Source organism: Oratosquilla oratoria, chromosome 11 (genome assembly GCF_046742065.1).
Source record: "Oratosquilla oratoria isolate Oo_2021 chromosome 11, ASM4674206v1, whole genome shotgun sequence".
Lineage (NCBI taxonomy): Eukaryota > Metazoa > Arthropoda > Malacostraca > Stomatopoda > Squillidae > Oratosquilla > Oratosquilla oratoria.
This window is the reverse complement of record NC_134787.1, coordinates 65,315,901-65,333,911: the sequence shown is the minus strand read 5'-3', so window position 1 is coordinate 65,333,911 and position 18,011 is coordinate 65,315,901. Positions and strand designations below refer to the sequence as shown.

General features: G+C 39.2%; 1 protein-coding gene across 4 annotated transcripts in view; it reads right to left on the bottom strand.

Moving 5' to 3' along the window:
- LOC143029894 (coiled-coil domain-containing protein 77-like) overlaps window positions 1-18,011 on the bottom strand; it is a 75,145-nt gene that overhangs the window by 16,624 nt on the left and 40,510 nt on the right. For all 4 annotated transcript variants that reach the window (XM_076193071.1, XM_076193073.1, XM_076193069.1 and 1 more), the window contains exons 4-6: window positions 17,265-17,442; window positions 12,005-12,188; window positions 2,109-2,280 (exon numbers count right to left, since the gene is read on the bottom strand). In XM_076193071.1, the coding sequence (XP_076049186.1) occupies window positions 2,109-2,280; window positions 12,005-12,188; window positions 17,265-17,442 (534 nt within the window). The remainder of the gene's footprint in view (window positions 1-2,108; window positions 2,281-12,004; window positions 12,189-17,264; window positions 17,443-18,011) is intronic.

The following is an 18,011-nucleotide window of genomic DNA, read 5'->3' as shown; positions in this document are numbered from 1 at the left end:
GGCCATCCCTGTCTCCTGCCACACTGCTTGAGTCTAAAGTAATGCAGCAGAGTCCAACAAAGCTGGTTTACCTCCTCTGCTTTGCAACCCACTGACCTCCATCTACTTAAGAAATTTGCAGAGTAGACAAGAAGACCATCCCTTTGAGCTGCACCCTTTCTTCATCCATTTATGACTTCTTTCCATTCACCCTTATCTTTTGCACTCTCTTCCTTGCTCAGGAGACATTCCTTTTGCATTCAATGCCACCCTCATCCCATCCATCTATCTCATTCTTGATCTTCCCATCAAGTTTACTCCTACCACTTATGCTTTCTACACTATTTTTGTTAGTTTTTCCTCACTTATTCTTTCTATACATCTAAACCATCTCAGCATTCTTTGATCTACCATATCTGCCAGCTTTCTTTCCATTCCCACTCTGCCTCACCTACACATTTCCCAACCCATCCTCAGCATACCTACCATTCTCTTTAAATACTTCATCTCAAAATATATTAGGGCTCTTTCTCTCTACATCCTTGAAGTTCCACATCCCCATACAATGCTGTGGGCACAATCATTTCATATGAAATAGACAGTTGCTGACAAGTCTATCAAAATAAACACCATTTGAGGATGGAGTCTTTATTATTACAACATTTCACTTGTTACACCTTTTTCAAATACATAGTCATAGTACACATGACTGACATTAAATAAGAGCAATGGGGGGAGGGAGGGTAGGAGGGAGGGAAAGAGGGAGGGAAGGAGGAAGGGAAGTCACTGGATAATTGGAAAGGTTAAGGAGAAGGTGGACCAAATGTCTGGGAACAGGAAAGGTTAAGGATAAGATGGAGCAATTGACTAGGTGAAGGACATTAGCTCACAATCAAGAAGAAGAAGAAGAAGAAGAAGAAGAAGAAGAAGAAGAAGAAGAAGAAGAAGAAGAAGAAGAAGAAGAAGAAGAAGAAGAAGAAGGGTGAGCAATTGAGCATTGTCCATCCTCAGTAGACAATTGCTCACCCTTCTTATTTTCTTCTTCCTTTTGTTCCTCAGTTGTGAGATAATGTCCTTCACCCAGTCAATTGTTCCATCTTATACTTAACTTTTCCTGTTGCCATTTGGTCCACCTTCTCTTTAACCTTCCTAGTATTCAGTGACTCCCCTCCTCCCTCCCTCCCTCCCCTGTTCCCCCCATTCCTCTTATTTAATCTGTCATGTGTATTATGAATATATAAATGTAATTGAAAAACCTGTAACAAGCAAAATGTCGTACTAATAAAGGCTCCATCCTCACATGGTATTTACTTCGATACACAATCACTTCCTCGTACAATTTTCCTTTATGTTTATCCCCATATAACTATTTCTCATTACACTTTTCATTCCTCCCAGACATTACTTGCTTCCTTTACACTATAACTCACCTCCACTCCTCCATTCCCTGCCACATGTTACAACAATACTTAGAGCTCTACATTTCATCCAGCACCTCCACCTTTCAATTCACCTCCAACCAGCCACCATCATCACTCATTGTATATCTCATCACCTTATCTTTGCACACATTTACTTTAAACTTTCTTCTCTCATACACCCTACCAAACTCTGCCATCAGCTGCTTCTATATATCACCCAATTTAACTACAAGTGTAGTGCTATCTACAAAAAACACCCAATTTGTCTTCCACTTCCCTCCACATTCATTCATCAAATCCAGACCCCTGCATTTACTTCCATCACAACCCAATACATAAACTTGTTGAACAATCATGGTGGCACTGCACAACCTTTTCTCCACTCCACCATGTATTTGCTATTTCATTACTCAACAGTTCCACTCCTTCTCTACCTAATCCTCTAGCTACTCTCTACCCACCATGCTCCCAAACTCCAACTCAACTTTCCCTTTTCAGTTTTGTTTCATTCAACATAAACATCTATCCATCTTCTCACATACATATAACCAATTTTTTCCCTTTACTCTCATCTGTACCACATCCATGCACTTTCAGTTATCTAATTATCAGGGAGTCTTCCTTCCAGATCCTTCTACAACATGCATAGGAACATAGTGGCAGTATTGTCTTACTCCACCACCACAGAATATATTATATCAAGAATACCTGAGGTGCCTGAGTTTCAGGAAGAGTTGTTATTCGCTCTTTCAATATGCTGATAGTTGAAAAAAGATGATCACTCTCAGCCAACCATTTCTTTTCTTCACTCATATGGGTACTTTGACAGGTGACGATCTCACGGGTTATCTTCACAAGGCTGACTTGAGCATCACCAAGCCTTAAGAACAATAAAGCAAATTTACTTTCTCTGCATTCATGATATGCACATGTCAGGGCAGCAATGTCAAAAGAAAAAAACATCAAATGAAAATTAATGGACAAAATACAACCAAAAAGATAATGTTTTTTCAAAGATTGTATGTGTGTGTGTGTGTATTTACCTAGTTGTATTTTGTGGGAGGAGAGCTATGCTTGTAGTGACCCGCATTTGTATTTACCTGGTTGTATTTTATGGGAAGGGTAGCTATGCTCGTGGTGTCCCGTCTCCACATCTTGTTTTACCTAAACTGTTTTTAAATTCATGTATTGTTTTTGCACACACCACATTTTCATCTAATTTGTTCCAAATGTCCATTATCCTGTGGGGAAAGCTGTTCTTTTTCAGGTATCTTCTATAATTGTTTTTTTTTTATTTTCTTTCTGTGTCCTCTTGTATCTCTACTATCCCATTTTATTAGATCCTCTCTATCAATAATTTCCATGCTTTTCATGATTCTACAAATAGTTATAAAGTCTCCTCTCTCTTCTTTGCTCCAATGTCTGTAGCTCAAGTTTTGCCAGCCTCTCCTCATATGATAGTTCTGAGAGTGTTGGTGCCAATTTCATAATTACTCTTTGTATTCAGGTTTTGTTACATTTTTTTTTTGTACTTGGTGACCACGTTGTCACTGCATACTCCAATTTTGGTCTTATTAAAGTGACTAGTATTTTCTTCACCATTTCTTCGTCCAGGTATGTAAATGTTATTAGGTTATAAGTTTCTCCAAAAATTTTGTTTATATGTTTCTCAGGGGACATTTTCATAATAACGACTCCCAGGTCCTTGTCATTTTCCACTTTTTCATTTCTTCCTCTCCCAATTTATATGATCCCACTATTCTTTTTTTGTTTCTTCCAAATTCCATTATACTACACTTCTTAATATTGAATTCCATCTCCCACTTCCTACTCCATTCCCATACTTTATTGAGATCACCCTGCAGCGACTCACAGTCTTCTACAGTGTTCACTTTTTTCAACAGTTTTGCATTGTCTGCAAAGAAGCTCATAACTTTCAATTCCTTTATCCATATCATTAATATATATATATAGCAAACATTATTGGGGCCAGAACTGTTCCTTGTGGAACTCCACTAATCACTTCATCGCAATTAGAATGTTGTCTCTTATCACCACTCTCATTTTTCTTTCATGCAAGAAGTCTTCCATCCACTTCAGCAGTTTGCCCTGTATTCCTCCTGCAGTTTCTAATTTCTTTGGCAATTTCTTATGTGGCACCTTATCAATTTTTCTTTTTTAGGTCTAGAAATGCACACTCAGCCCATCCATCTCTTTCTTGTATTATATCTTTTAGCCTTGAACAGAAACACATCAAGTTTGTGACACATGATCTTCCTTGTCTAAATCCAAATTGCCTTGGATTTAGTTCATTGTTTTGTTTTTTTCCAAATACTTTACCCATCTAATTTTGATAATTCTTTCACAAATTTTAGCTACCATACTTGTAAGAGAGACCAGTCTATAGTTAGTAGAGTCTTCCTTGTTTCCCCCTTTATATATTGGTACTATATTTGCTCTTTTCCAATCTTCTGAAACTTTTATTTCTTTCAATGAATTGCTTATTACACTATGCATTTTGTTTGTTAGTTCATTCCTACATTCTCTCAAAATCAAGTTTGCCATTTCATCTGAACCATGTGATTTTCTAACATCAAGATTACTCAAGTGATTCATTATTTCATTCCTTGTTACTTCTATCTCTTTCATAAATGGGACTTTCTCCTCCCACTCGACATCTCTCAGTTGTATGTTCTCCCTCGTAAACACTGATTCTAAATGCTTGTTCATAATTTCTGCCATTTCTATTTCTTCTGTGTATTCAATTCCTCCTTGTCATAGTTTCACTGGTTCTTGTTAGTTTTTCAGTTTGTTGTTTACAAATCTATAAAATAGTTTTGGTTGATCTTAACATTTTTCTATGACATCCTTTTTGTATTTTCTCTTTTCTTCTCTGCACACTTGTACATATTGGTTTCTATAACCAGTATATATTTTCAATTTTTCGGGCTTTTGTCTTTCCTCCATTTTATCCAAGCTTTATCCCTTTTGTCTTTTAACTTGCTACATCTTTTGTTGTACCAACATTTTACATATCCTTTTTCTTGTTTTTGTCTTGGAACATACTTTTCCACTCCTTCCTTATAAATTTTTGTCAAAATTTTCCATTTCTCTTCTACTGTTGTTTCCTCCTTGTGTATCCTTTCCCAGTCTGCTTTTTGGAAATATTCTCTCATCTTATCAAAATTTGTTTTTCCATACATCAATCTTCCCTTTCTATATTGTTAATTTTCCCCCCATGTATTTTTCTTCATTTAGTTCCAGTTCAACTAATATGTGGTCACTTTTAATTTGTTAGCACCTGTTGCACTAATCTCTGAGTTCTTATTCTTCTGTATAGTAAAATTCTTCATTCACCACTGTTCGCTTCTCAATTAATAATTTTCATTCTTCTTTAGGCCCCATGCCTAGTCCTTCACTCAAAGCTTGAGGGGTGAATTAAATGAGATTGATTTTTCTTATCTTCATTCTTTTACATGGTTTTGTCAGCTACACCAAGGGAGTCCCGCTCGAGATCCCTATACAATATGTCAAGCCACCTTTGTTCTGATGTCACTATTTCATTCATCCAATATCCTTTTACTTCTCAAACAAGTGCCACTCCTTAAGGGCATGACTTTTCCTCCCTGCGCCAATAATTTTTCTTCAACTTCACCTTTTTCTTCAATCAGAGAGGCTGTTATACTGTTTCAAACGATACTATTTATGTAAGCATTATTTCGCAATGGAAATGGCTTATACGCTTACAATTTTTGCTACATCAGCATTGTTTACAAATACAAGGCGCGAGCAAGCGCGTGTATGACTAAGCCCTTTCTGTCGGCCGCTGTTTTTAAACCTTTAGTCATAACATTAGCATACGTCTCCACCTACCCCTCTATCTACTCAATTGTCTACCTCTATCTACCGGCCTCTTACAAATTAGTGGTGTCTAATATTCAATCTTGCCCACTATTTCAGGTTCTGAAGTGATTATTAGGTCTAGTCTTGATGGTTCTTTCTCATTTCTATACCTAGTATTCTCTTGTATCCATCGTGTCATTGTATGTTCTATAATCATGTCAAGTAGTACATTTCCCCATAGGTCGTCTCCAACCTTCACAGTCATCTCTTCCCAGCAGATTTCTCTACAATCAAAGTTACCCATTATAACTATTCTTCCTCCATCTTCCATTATCTTATTTAGTGTTATCCTTGTGTCTTCTAACATATTTTTGTGTTCTCTCTCTTCCCACAAAACCATTTTAGGAGGCACATAATTTACCACAAACTTCCTGCTCTTCTTGTCCCTGTCCTCTATTTCCATCATAATCATCTCCACTCTATTCTTTCCTTATGTAACATTCCTCACATTTATATCCTTCTTCATCAGGAACATAATTCCACCACCTTGTTTTACTTCTCTGCATCATGTCCTACACTGTTGGGTGGTAATGAACCTTTCAATTTTGTCTACAATTCCCATTATGTCTGGTTCTTTTTCCTTAGTGTTATTCTTGTGTCTTCTAACATATTTTTGTGTTCTCTCTCTTCCCACAAAACCATTTTAGGAGGCACATAATTTACCACAAACTTCCTGCTCTTCTTGTCCCTGTCCTCTATTTCCATCATAATCATCTCCACTCTATTCTATCCTTATGTAACATTCCTCACATTTATATCCTTCTTCATCAGGAACATAACTCCACCACCTTGTTTTACTTCTCTGCATCATGTCCTACACTGTTGGGTGGTAATGAACCTTTCAATTTTGTCTACAATTCCCATTATGTCTGGTTCTTTTTCCTTCAGGTAATCATTCAGTTCATTCAAGCCTGTTATTAAGCCATCTATATTTGTGAAAGACACTTTTAATTTTCTGTTACCTCCATCCTGTTTTCTGCTTCCCTTCTGTTTTTCTCTACTATGGACCATTTTCTCACTTTCATATCCACTACTCTCCAATAGAATTTCTCTTTGTCTGACTCTGTTCTGTTCTTGCTTTTTTCCTTAGCTTTGATTCTTTTTGTCTTTTCCTCCTCTCTTTCCTCTTTATTCATTTCTCTTTTTATCCATACCTGTTTATACTTATCACTTTTTACTAGTTTCCGTTTTTGATAAGACATTCTATGCTGTCATTTGTGACCTGAATTTAGCCTTAATTGGTCTGGTCTTGTCTATACTGTATTTCCCTAGCCTAACAATTTCTTCAATTTCTTTCTCTATTTCTTATTCCCCTTCTTGAAATATTTTTAATACCTTGTTTATTTTTTCTTTCTCATCCCTTAATCTTGTAGTCCTATTTGGATTATGCTTCTCTTCCATTCCTAATATATACTTTTTTTTTTTATCTGTTAAGTCTCTTACTATATTTTCCTTTTCTCTCATGACTTTAATAACTGTGTCCTGAGTGTGTTCCTTCATCTGTTGTTTCACTTTATCTCTAAATTAAATTCTATTATCCTCCTGGACTTTTTTCCAACCAGTTACCTGTTTTGCTATGGACTCTTTATTTTCTTTATTATACCTCTTTAATTCCTCATTCTTCTCCTTTACTTCTCTTAACTGTCGTTAATTCTTCTACTTCTTTAGTTAGGTTTTGGTTCTCCTTATTTAGTTCTTCCAATCTATCAACTCTTTGTGTAATTGTTGCAAGTTGGTTAAACCTAACCTCCCACGATTCGTTCATTTTTGTTAGTTTTTCTTCTAGACTTGCTAATCGAGGGAGGTTGTCATCTCCTCCCTCATTAAATCCATAGAAATAATCTGCACTTTCCATTGGGCTGCTGTTATCTATATTCCTACTTTTAATTCCCTTGTTTGACATCAGCTGTGTTGTCTGCACATCATTCGTTGTTTACACTCCTTCTGGCATTTGAGGCATGTTCATCCCCTTCCTCATTTCCTTCTATTTTCTTCAATAATGCCTCCCCTTCACCTTTTTTATTTTTATTATTTTTTTTTTTTAACCTGCCCACTACACCACGGGCTTTCCCCTTCCCTACTAATACAACACAGGTACTCCCTTGTTGCTGAAATCCACGAAAGTTGCATTTTTTTTCTGGAGTTCCAATCTTTGCTGCCAATCTGACGATATGTATGTGTGTGTATTTACCTGGTTGTATTATAGGGGAGGGGAACTATGCTCGTGGTGACCTATCTTTGTACCTTTCAGCATCAAGTTTTTTCTTAAAATCTTGAATAGTGTTTGCACACACTGTTTCCTTATCTAATCTATTCCAGGTATCCACCACTCTATGTGGGAAGCTATTCTTTTTCAGATCTCTTCTATAACTATCCTTATTAAGCTTCTTTTCATGTCCTCTTGTTTTTCCATTGTCCCATTTTAATAAATCAGGGTAGGCAGGAAGGCACTGTGGGAGGTATTGCAGATATACGCAATAGGAGGAAAGCTTTTAGGAGCTGTCAAGAGTTTTTATGAGAGTAGTAGAGCGTGTGTCAGGATTAGAAATGGAGAGAGTGAGTGGTCTGAGGTAAAGGTGGGACTTCGTCAGGGATGTGTTATGTCACCCTGGCTGTTCAATTTATACATGGATGGGGTGGTGTGAAAGGTAAATGCAAGGATGGTGGGTCAGGGATTGGAGATGATTAAAGAAAATGGAGAAAAGTGGGAGGTAAGCCAGCTGTTGTTTGCAGACAACACTGCGCTTGTAGCAGGATCAGAGGAGGGATTGAGGAAGTTAGTGACAGAGTTTGAGAAGGTGTGTGAAAGAAGGAATCTGAAGATAAATGTGGGTAAAAGTAAGGTGATGAGATGTAGAATGGGAGAGAGTGACAGCAGACTGGAAGTGAGCATTAAGGGAGAACGACTGGAGGAAGTGGATAGTTTTAGATACTTGGGTGCGAATATGGCAGGAAAGGGAGGAGTGGAGGTGGAGGTAAAATGTAGATTGAGAGAAGCAAGTAAATGCCTTGGTGGATTAAAAAGTGAAATGAGAAATAGACATTTGGGAATGCACGCTAAGAGGAGATTGTATGAAGGAGTGATTGTGCCAACAGCACTGTATGGAGCAGAAACATGGAGCATAAGAGAGGAAGAGAGAAGGAGTTGGAATATATTTGAGATGAAGTGTCTGAGAAGTATGATATGGGTTACTAGACTGGATAGAGTGAGAAATGAGGAGGTGAGGAAGAGAACAGGGGTGGAAAAGGAGTTGGGAGATAGGGTGGATGAAAGAGTATTGGGATGGTTTGGACACATGGAAAGAATGAGTGAAGAAAGACTAGTAAAAGAGGTGTGGAAGGCAGATGTGGAAGGAGCGAACATGGGGGGGCATCCTAGGATGAGATGGATGGATGGGGTAAAAGGGGCTTTGGGGAAGAGGGGAATGTCTATTGAGGAAGGACAGGAGAGGACAAAAGATGGGTGAATGGAGAATGGTTGTATATGGATGATGTGATGCATAAGGTGGAATGGGTGGGGGATGGGGAGTGAGGGAGTATGTGTGAGAAAAATTTGACGCAGCCTGAAGGGATTTCTCCTTGTCTTCTCCTTTTCTGTATGAGGGGATGGGGAGGGGGGATTGCCGAATTAATGAAGCAGCCTTGCTGTGGATGTGCCGTGTCCTGCGACACTGCTTCTGACCCAGGGCAGTGGACAAGATGCAGGGATGACCCATCATCCAGGAGGTGCCAAGATGGTGGAGGGGAGTGGAGTGTGATAGGGATGGAATGGGTGGGAGTGGTTTTTATGCCTTTGTTTTTTGGCTACCTCCCTTATAAGGGGGAAAAAGCCTTTGGTATATGTATGTATCTCTATCTAGGATTTCCATTCCTTTCATGATTCTATAGTCAGTAGAACTCCTATTTCTCTTCTTTGTTCCAGAGTTGGTAATTCGAATTTGGACAATCTTTGTATGTTAATTTGGAGAGAGTTGGTGCCATCTTTGTTGTTGCTCTTTGTATTCTTTATAATTTCTTTATATTCTTTTTGGTACTGGGTGTCTGTTGTGTTGCTGCATATTCCCATTTTGGTCTTATTAGTGTAACTAATATTTCTTAATAATTTCCTCATCCAAATAGTCAAATGCCACTTTCATTGTCCTTAATAGGTTGAAGGTTTCTCCTACTATTTTATTGATATGTTTGTCTGGTGACATGTTTTTGCTGATTATTACTCCAAGGTCTTTTTCAGAGTTCACTTTTTTTATTTCTTCTTCACCAATTTTATAATTTCTCGATATTCTATTTTTACTTTTTCCAAACTCCATTATACTACACTTCTTGATATTGGAGTTTACTACCCACTTTTGACTCCATTTCCAGATTTTGTCTAGGTCTATCTGTAATGATTCACAATCTTCCTCTGTATTTACTTTCTTTAGCATTTTTGTGTCATCTGCGAAGAAGTTCATATAACATTCCACTCCTTTATCCATGTCATTTATATATGTGGCAAACATGGTTGGAGCCAGTACCAAACCTTGCAGGACACTACTTATCATTTCTTTCCAGGTCGAGTATTTGTCTCTGATATGATATGATATGGTTTAAGGTCACAAACTCTGCCCTAATTGGGAGGCTAGGATGGTGTCCCTTACAGGGGACTATGTAATGTGGAATTTAATGAACCATGCCTTTGGTCCAACTTTGCCAGTGGCAGGGTTTGAATCGCCATCCCCTCGACCTTCCCCACAAGTAACGGTGCCCTAATCTGCTTGGCCAGCGAGCTTCCAATTACTACCCTCATTTTCCTCACAGTCAAGAAGTCTTCCATCCATTCCAATAATTTTCCTTTGATACCACCTATTGATTCTATTTTTCTTATTAGTTTTTTGTGTGGTACTTTATCAAATGCTTTTTGTAGGTCTCGAAAAGCACAGTCCACCCATCCATCCCTTTGTTGTATTATTTCTATTAGTCTTGAATAGAAGCATATCATGTTTGCTGTACATGATCTTCCTTGTCTAAATCCAAGTTGATTTGGATTCAGTATGTTTTTTTTTCTTCCAGATGTTTAACCCATCTACTTTTGATAACTTTTTCATATATTTTTGCTATTGTGCTTGTAAGGGAGACCGGTCTGCAGTTGGTTGGATTTTCCTTGGTCCCTCCTTTATATATTGTGTGTATATATATATACCAAAGCCCTTTTCCCCTGTATAAAGGGGGTTGGCATAGTCTAAGCACACCTCCACATTAAAAATACATAAAAACCCAGTCAACCATCACTTCATATCAGGACCTCAAGGATGAAGGGCTACCTGTCCACCACTAAACTACTTGGGCCAAAATTAGTGCAGTGAAGCACAGTTCTCCCACAGAAGAATCAAACACCCAATGCTGGTTTACCTCTACCACTTTGCAATGTAGCAAATATATACTAATTCAAATCATGTAATAATGTATCAATCAATATGTTCCTCATGGTTTCTCTTGCAAGAGACCCATAGCTCTCAGGTAACAGGCAACAAATTGGCCCACACGTTATTCAAGGAAGAGATATTGTGATGTTGTCAAAGTAAAGATGGGGTAAGGCATTGTAAGATAAGGTGGTCAGTGTCTTTTGTGTGATGACAGCATCTAGGATAGTTTGCTCTTATGATCAGGCCTATTCTGTCTTGACCTTAATACAGTTGTGCTAGTATGATTCTTCATCTCAAACATATTTGAACTTCTCCTTTCTGACTCAAGTCTCTGCTCCATACACAGTTATAGGTACAATCACCCCTTCATATAATCTTCTCTTTCCATCCACTCAATGCTTGTTTCTCACGACACTTTCTAATCTCTCAATCTACAACTTACCTCTATCTCTACTGCCCCATTGCCAGCTACATGCAGGTCCAAATACTTTGAACTCTCCATCCCATCTATCCTCTCTTCTTTAAGACTTACTTCCAACTCACTGCCATTCTCTCCCCTTGCACATCTCATCTTCTAATTTTTACCCACATTTACCTTCAATATTCTCCTATCAAATACCTTCATAACACTTTGTCACTGCCTTAATCTCCCCTCTGATCCTGCCACAAAAACAATATTATTTGCAAAACTAGTTCACCTCCCACTTCTCTCTACAATCTCTTACTATTTCCAATCATCTGCCCATTACCTTCACATTTACCTCCTGCACCATTCCATCCATGTGCACAGTGAACAGCCATGGTGACATGACACAGCCTCACCTTAAATCACTTGCTCTCTCCATTTCCAATCCTAACACAGGTTCAACTAATCTCATAAAGAACTCTTCCCCACCCTTAACAGCTTTCCTCCCTTCCAAAATATCTGCAATACCTTCCATAGTGCCTTCCTGTCTACCCTTCTCGAAATCTATAAAGGGCCATTCTTTTCTACCATTTTCACTTCATCATCCCACCACTCACTACCTTTCTTTCTATTCCCTCCCATCCTCCTCATTCCACATACCATCTTTGCACACCTTGTCACTTCCTCCTTGAAACAAACCCATTCCTCTTCTACTTCCACCTCTACTCTATCCTTCACCAGCCCCCACACTTCTCTCACTTTTTCCTAGTATTCCGGCTCCTTTCCTTCTCCCCTAAATTCACTACTTTAAGCATCTCTGTACCTTCCACCCTTCTCTTTCTCAACCTATCCTCCACTTTCAACTTACTTTCAACCAAAATTAAAATACTTACTGAGAAACTAAAAGCTTAATGTGTGCTTCATCTTTAGCTTGCTGAGCTTCATTCTCTTTCTTACACAAGTTCCTGTCTTGCAGGAAAGTGTTCTTTTCTTCAGTCCATGCTGCTTTCTCAACATTCAGTTGAGTTTCTAGGGATTCAAGCTTACAGAAGAGGGATAGTTCAGCATCAGTTATCTCTGAAAGGTATAGATGACAAATCATAATGCAAACATGTGTTTCAAACCTGAGTTCCTATGAAAGAATTGCAGACATAATGCAGGAGAGAAATAGGCTTGTCAGCTGTATATATTGGAAACAAGCAGACAGAAGGAAAATGAGTGGGTAAATACTTAGAACTATACTCTACAAAACATATCTAACCCAACTATTAAGTTTAATCAAGAAAATTTCACTCTTAAGGTAGGCTACAGTACTTCTCATCTAAGTACCCTCACTAACCACCCAGATTAGAAAACCATTATCTACACACTAGTACAATATCCAAAACCATTAGTCAAAAATAGAGCATAAGCTCATAAAACATGAGAAAAAAAGTACAAGGTATATTCAATAAGTGATGAGAAATTTCAGGCGAGACATTATTTTCATAAGCTTACAAAATAATGGCCTCTCGCATCTAAACACTTTTGCAGATGTCTCTCCCTCCTCAAAGTCCTTCTTCAGTAATCCCTTCAGGTAAGTTTCTGATGCCTCTTTCAGCTCCTGTGTTGACTGGAATCTGACTCCCCTGAGACAGTCTTTTGTGTGTGGGAACAGGAAGAAGTCACAAGGGGTCAGGTCAGGGCTGTAGGATGGGTGTTGTAACACTGTCATTCCTCTGTTGGCCATCCATGTGGTCACTAGAGTTGACCTGTGGCATGGGGCATTGTCCTGGTGGAACCACCACTTACCATTGCACCAATGCTGTGGCCTGTAACCCTCACTAACCATCACCAATCATGCATGTAGTCCACACATACATGCGAGATGGTACTCGTCTTTGGTAAGATCCTCAATATTGCAGACCTCACCAATTTCTCAATCCCAAAACAGCTTGACCCAATAATGCAATATATGACAAAACACAATGCCCCCACAGTGTCACCAACATGAGATGTCTAATGTCACCAGACAAACCCACTGAACCCTCTCTCATTCCTACCCCAATTACATTACTATAACTTAATATACGTACGCCATATCTAACCACGCCCACCAACCCCCATACAACAGAACTAACACCCATATCTATATTTTATAACTAACACATCTCTCATATGGCAACCCACAAAACCTTACCTCTCCCCTTTATTAACAAAATGGCTGCACCTGTTGGAGATGGGACTGCTGAGGTCAGGGACCCGGCATAGGGCTGTCCAGGTCAAGTGCCTGACAGAATGCCTGTCTAGGTGGGAAACCTTATCTCACCTGACATCCCTACCTGTATTCCCAGATACCTTTCTCTAATAAAACGAGGAAAACACCATCAAGGTATTTTTACCCTGCATTAAGTTCCCCTCTTATGTAAGACCCCCATTACATGGCCTCTTCTTCCTCATCTTTTCCCTGAGCTTTAGCAGAACTTTAACCTCTTCCCTCCGGAGCACATTGCACGTCTGGCAGCATTAGCTGCCCGACGTGCGATGTCTCGTCATAACAATCGGATTATAAAAAATAAAGTCAGTGCTAAATTGTCCGTTCTCTTTCACCCGTGTATTTTGATAACCATAGAAAACTGAAGCCAGTTTAGAGAGAATGAAAATTACAGAGGTACAACTACAATAAATATAATCAAGATGGCGACTTCGGCATCAGCGAGTACCTACTTGCTCCTCATGCTGCCTACGTAGGCGGCACCGTATGGAAGTGGTTAAGGTAATTCTCCTTATTGACACTTTGACTCTCAGGTCCCCATTCAATATGAATGAGCCCCTTGGAGTCAAAGAAAGGAATGACCATGGGCTTCTTTTACAACCTACTTATCTTTGCCTTCTTGGGCCTGGAGGATGACACGTGCTCCCACTGGGCACTCTGACGTTTGCTCTCAGGGTTGTAAGTGAATACCCAACTCTCATTGCAAGTCACTACCTTCTTCAAGAAACCTGAATCAGCTGCTATCATATCGAGAATATCAGTGCAACATTCCATATGAATCTGCCTCTGGTTGTCAGAGAGAATCTTTGGCACAAACTTGGCACAGACTTTGTGGAGCTTCAGATTTTTGGTCAGAACTGTATCCACTGTGCCAATACTAATACCAACAGCTTCAGATATCATCTTCACAGTTATTCAATGGTCTTGCATTGCTAACCTTCACACTTTCTCAATGTTTTCCTCCTTACATGCACTGTTCAGTGCTACAGACCTGAGTTCATCTTCAACCTGTTCATTTCCTTCGGAACATATTTCAAACCACCTATAGAAACTTGCTTTACTCATCAGTTCATCCCTATAGGCTTTCTCTAACATCCCATAAGCTTCTTTGCTTTTCTTAAGTTTAACACAAAACTTGATGGTGTAACATTACTCCATGTTTTCTTGCATCTTGTTAAGTGTAGACAAACTGGCAAACCAGATCAAACTGGTTCCATAATGTACATCGCTACACTCAAAACCTAAAACCATAGAAAGGTGATTAGTCATTTTATAGACAACATGTATGTATACTTCACAATGAAGTAGCCTTTTGATTAAATGATATCTAATGCCTCACCTGAAATTTTCTCATTACTTATTGAACATACCTAGTATAAGAACTATAAGCAGAATGAAGCCAAATACAACTGATAACATTAGTAGGATACAAGAAAATACTATAGAACCTCAAAAATTTACATGGTATGCATGAATGTTTGTTAGCTGCAGATCCAACTCCTTTGGAAATTTGAACCTCAACAAAAGCAAACCTTGTATATCCCTTTTACTCAATCAACACAGCTTCAAAAAAGACCAGCCAGAACATTTCTCATAAATCTAACCCAACACATCTTTAGTGGGTTAAATTACTTACAAACAGAACAGGACTACTAGTTATAGAGGGGGTTTATATGGTCTAACGGTTTGTCGAACTCAGTTTGACAGACACGTGTTTACAGTGATGTGTGAACTGGGTATTTGGTTGTCGAACAACGTGTTCGACAACCAAATACCCCATTCACACGTTCACACATCACTTTAAACACGTGTCTGTCGAACCGTTAGTGTGTAAACCCCCTCACAGACTTAAGAAATATTCTATATCAAAAGGCACAAAAAAAAAAACTTCCCAGCAGAGCCACAATCACAACCAAAATAATACATACATATACCAAAGGCTTTTTCCCCCTTTACACAGGAGGTAGCCAAAAAGAAAAAGGCATAGAAACCACTCCCACCCATTCCATTCCCTACATACACCACTCCCCTCTACCCTCCCTCTCATCTTGGCACCTTCTGAATGACGGGTTATCCCTGTGTCCTGTCCACTGCCCTGGGTCAGAGACAGTGTTGCAAGACACAGCACATCCACAGCAAGGCCACTTCATTAATTTGGCGACCCTCCCACTCCATCCCCTCATGAAGAAAAGAAGACAGGGAGAAATCCCTTTGTGCTGCATCAAATTATTTCTCATACATACTTCCTCACCCCCCATCCCCAACCCACTCCTCCTCATGCATCACAGGATCATCCATACACAACCCTTCTCCTTTCACTCCTATCTTCTGTCCTCTCCTGTCCTTCCTCAACAGACATTCCTCTCTTTTGTAATGCCCCTTTTACCCCATCCATCCATCTCATCCTAGGATGCCCCCTCATAGTCGTTCCCTCCAGCTCCACCCTCCACACCTCTTCTACTAATCTTTCTTCACTCATTCTTTCCATGTGTCCAAACCATCCTAATACTCTTTCATCAACCCTATCTCCCAACTCCCTTTCCACCCCCATTCTCCTCCTCACTTCCTCATTTCTCTATCTAGCCTAGTAACCCCTATCATACTTCTCAGACATTTCATCCCAAACACATTCAAACTCCTTCTCTCTTCCTCTCTTATGTTCCATGTTTCTGCCCCATACAGTGCTGTTGGTACAATCACTCCCTCATACAACCTCCTCTTAACCTCTTCACTCCGGGCAGGTTGGGCAGCTAATGCTGCCTGACGTGCGATGTTGCATCATAATACTGTAGTCGCATTATAAAAGATAAAGTCAGTGCTCAATCGTTCGTTCTCTTTCACCCGTGAATTTTGATAACCATAGAAAATATGATGAAGCCAGTTTAGAGAGAATGAGGGTTACGTAGGTACGACTACAATAAATATAATCAAGACGCCGACGTCGGCATCATTGCATACCCACTTGCTCCTCATGACGCCTACGTAGGCGTCACCATATGTAAGTGGTTAACATCTATTCCCAGATGTCTATTTCTCATTACACTTTTTAATCCACCAAGGCATTTACTCGCTTCTCTCAATCTACACTCTACCTCCACCCCTACTCCTCCCTTTCCTGCCACATTCGCACCCAAGTATCTAAAACTATCCACTTCCTCCACTCTCTCTCCCTTAATGCTCACTTCCAATCTGCTGTCACTCTCTCCCATTGTACATCTCATCACCTTACTTTTGCTCACATTTATCTTCAGCTTCCTTCTTTCACACACCTTCTCAAACTCTGTCACTAACTTCCTCAATCCCTCCTCTGATCCTGCTACAAGTGCAGTGTCGTCAGCAAACAACTAGCTTATTTCCCACTTTTCTCCATTTTCTTTAGTGGGTTCAATTACAAATAGAACAGGACTACTAGTCATAGACTCGAGAAACATTCTATATCAAAAGGCACAAAAAAAAAAAAAAAAAAAAAAAAAAAAAAAAAAAAAAAACCAGCAGAGCCACAATCACAACCAAAATAATACATACATACATATACCAGATCCAACTCCTTTGGAAATTTGAACCCCAACAAAACCAAACATTCTCATAAATGTAACCTAATACATCTTTAGTGGGTTAAATTACTTACAAATAGATAAGGACTACTAGTCATAGACTCAAGAAACATTCTATATCAAGAGACAAGATAAGAATAATGATTAAAAAAAAAAAAAAAAAAAAAGAGGATTAAACTTCCCAGCAGAGCCACAATCACAACCAAAATAATAATAATAAATAATCTCTTCATTCATAAACTATCTAACTCTGTCATGACACCTAACTACTTTAATTCTCAACACAAGTGTTCACACATGCATTTCTAAAAATATCAAACATATTTTCGCAATATATAAAATAACCTGGGTTTTTTGTCTTTTCTCTTAGTTTGTTGTCCAAGGTCTTGAGTTTTGGTGGTAGACGTTGCTTGATGATGGTGGTTTTCTTGGGGTCACGAAGATAAACCCTTAACTCTGCCTCTGAGAGACCACTTAGAGAAAGCAATAGGGAAACCTTTTTCTCTGATTCCAGAAAATCTATCTGAAAGAGATGCATTAACGTGTTGGATCAATGCTATAACATCCTTCATACATACATATATACATACACCAAGGGGTTTTTCCACCATACATGGGAGGTAGCCAAAGTCAAAAGCATTAACTACTCCGCCCATTTCATCCCCACATACTCCACTCCCATTCACCACCCCTCCTCCTTCTTTTCTTGGCTCCTCCTGGATGATGTGTCATCTAAGCATCTCGCCCAATGCCCTGGGTCAGAAGCAATGCAGCAAGACACATCACACCCACAGCAAGGCTTCTTTATTTAATCAGTGACCCCCTCCCAGCTCCATCCCTTCATGCAGAAAAAGAGAAGACGAGAAATCCCCTCAGCTTGTGTTGAAATATTCACAAATACTCCTTAACCACCCCATCCCACACCCATTCCCTTCCATGCATCACAGCATCATCCATACACAACCATTCTCCACTCACTCCTATCTTCTGTCTTCTCCTTCCCTTCCTCAACAGACATCCCCCTCATTCCCAATGCCTCTTTCACCTCATCCATCAATCTCATCTTGGTCTCCACCTCATATTCACTCCATC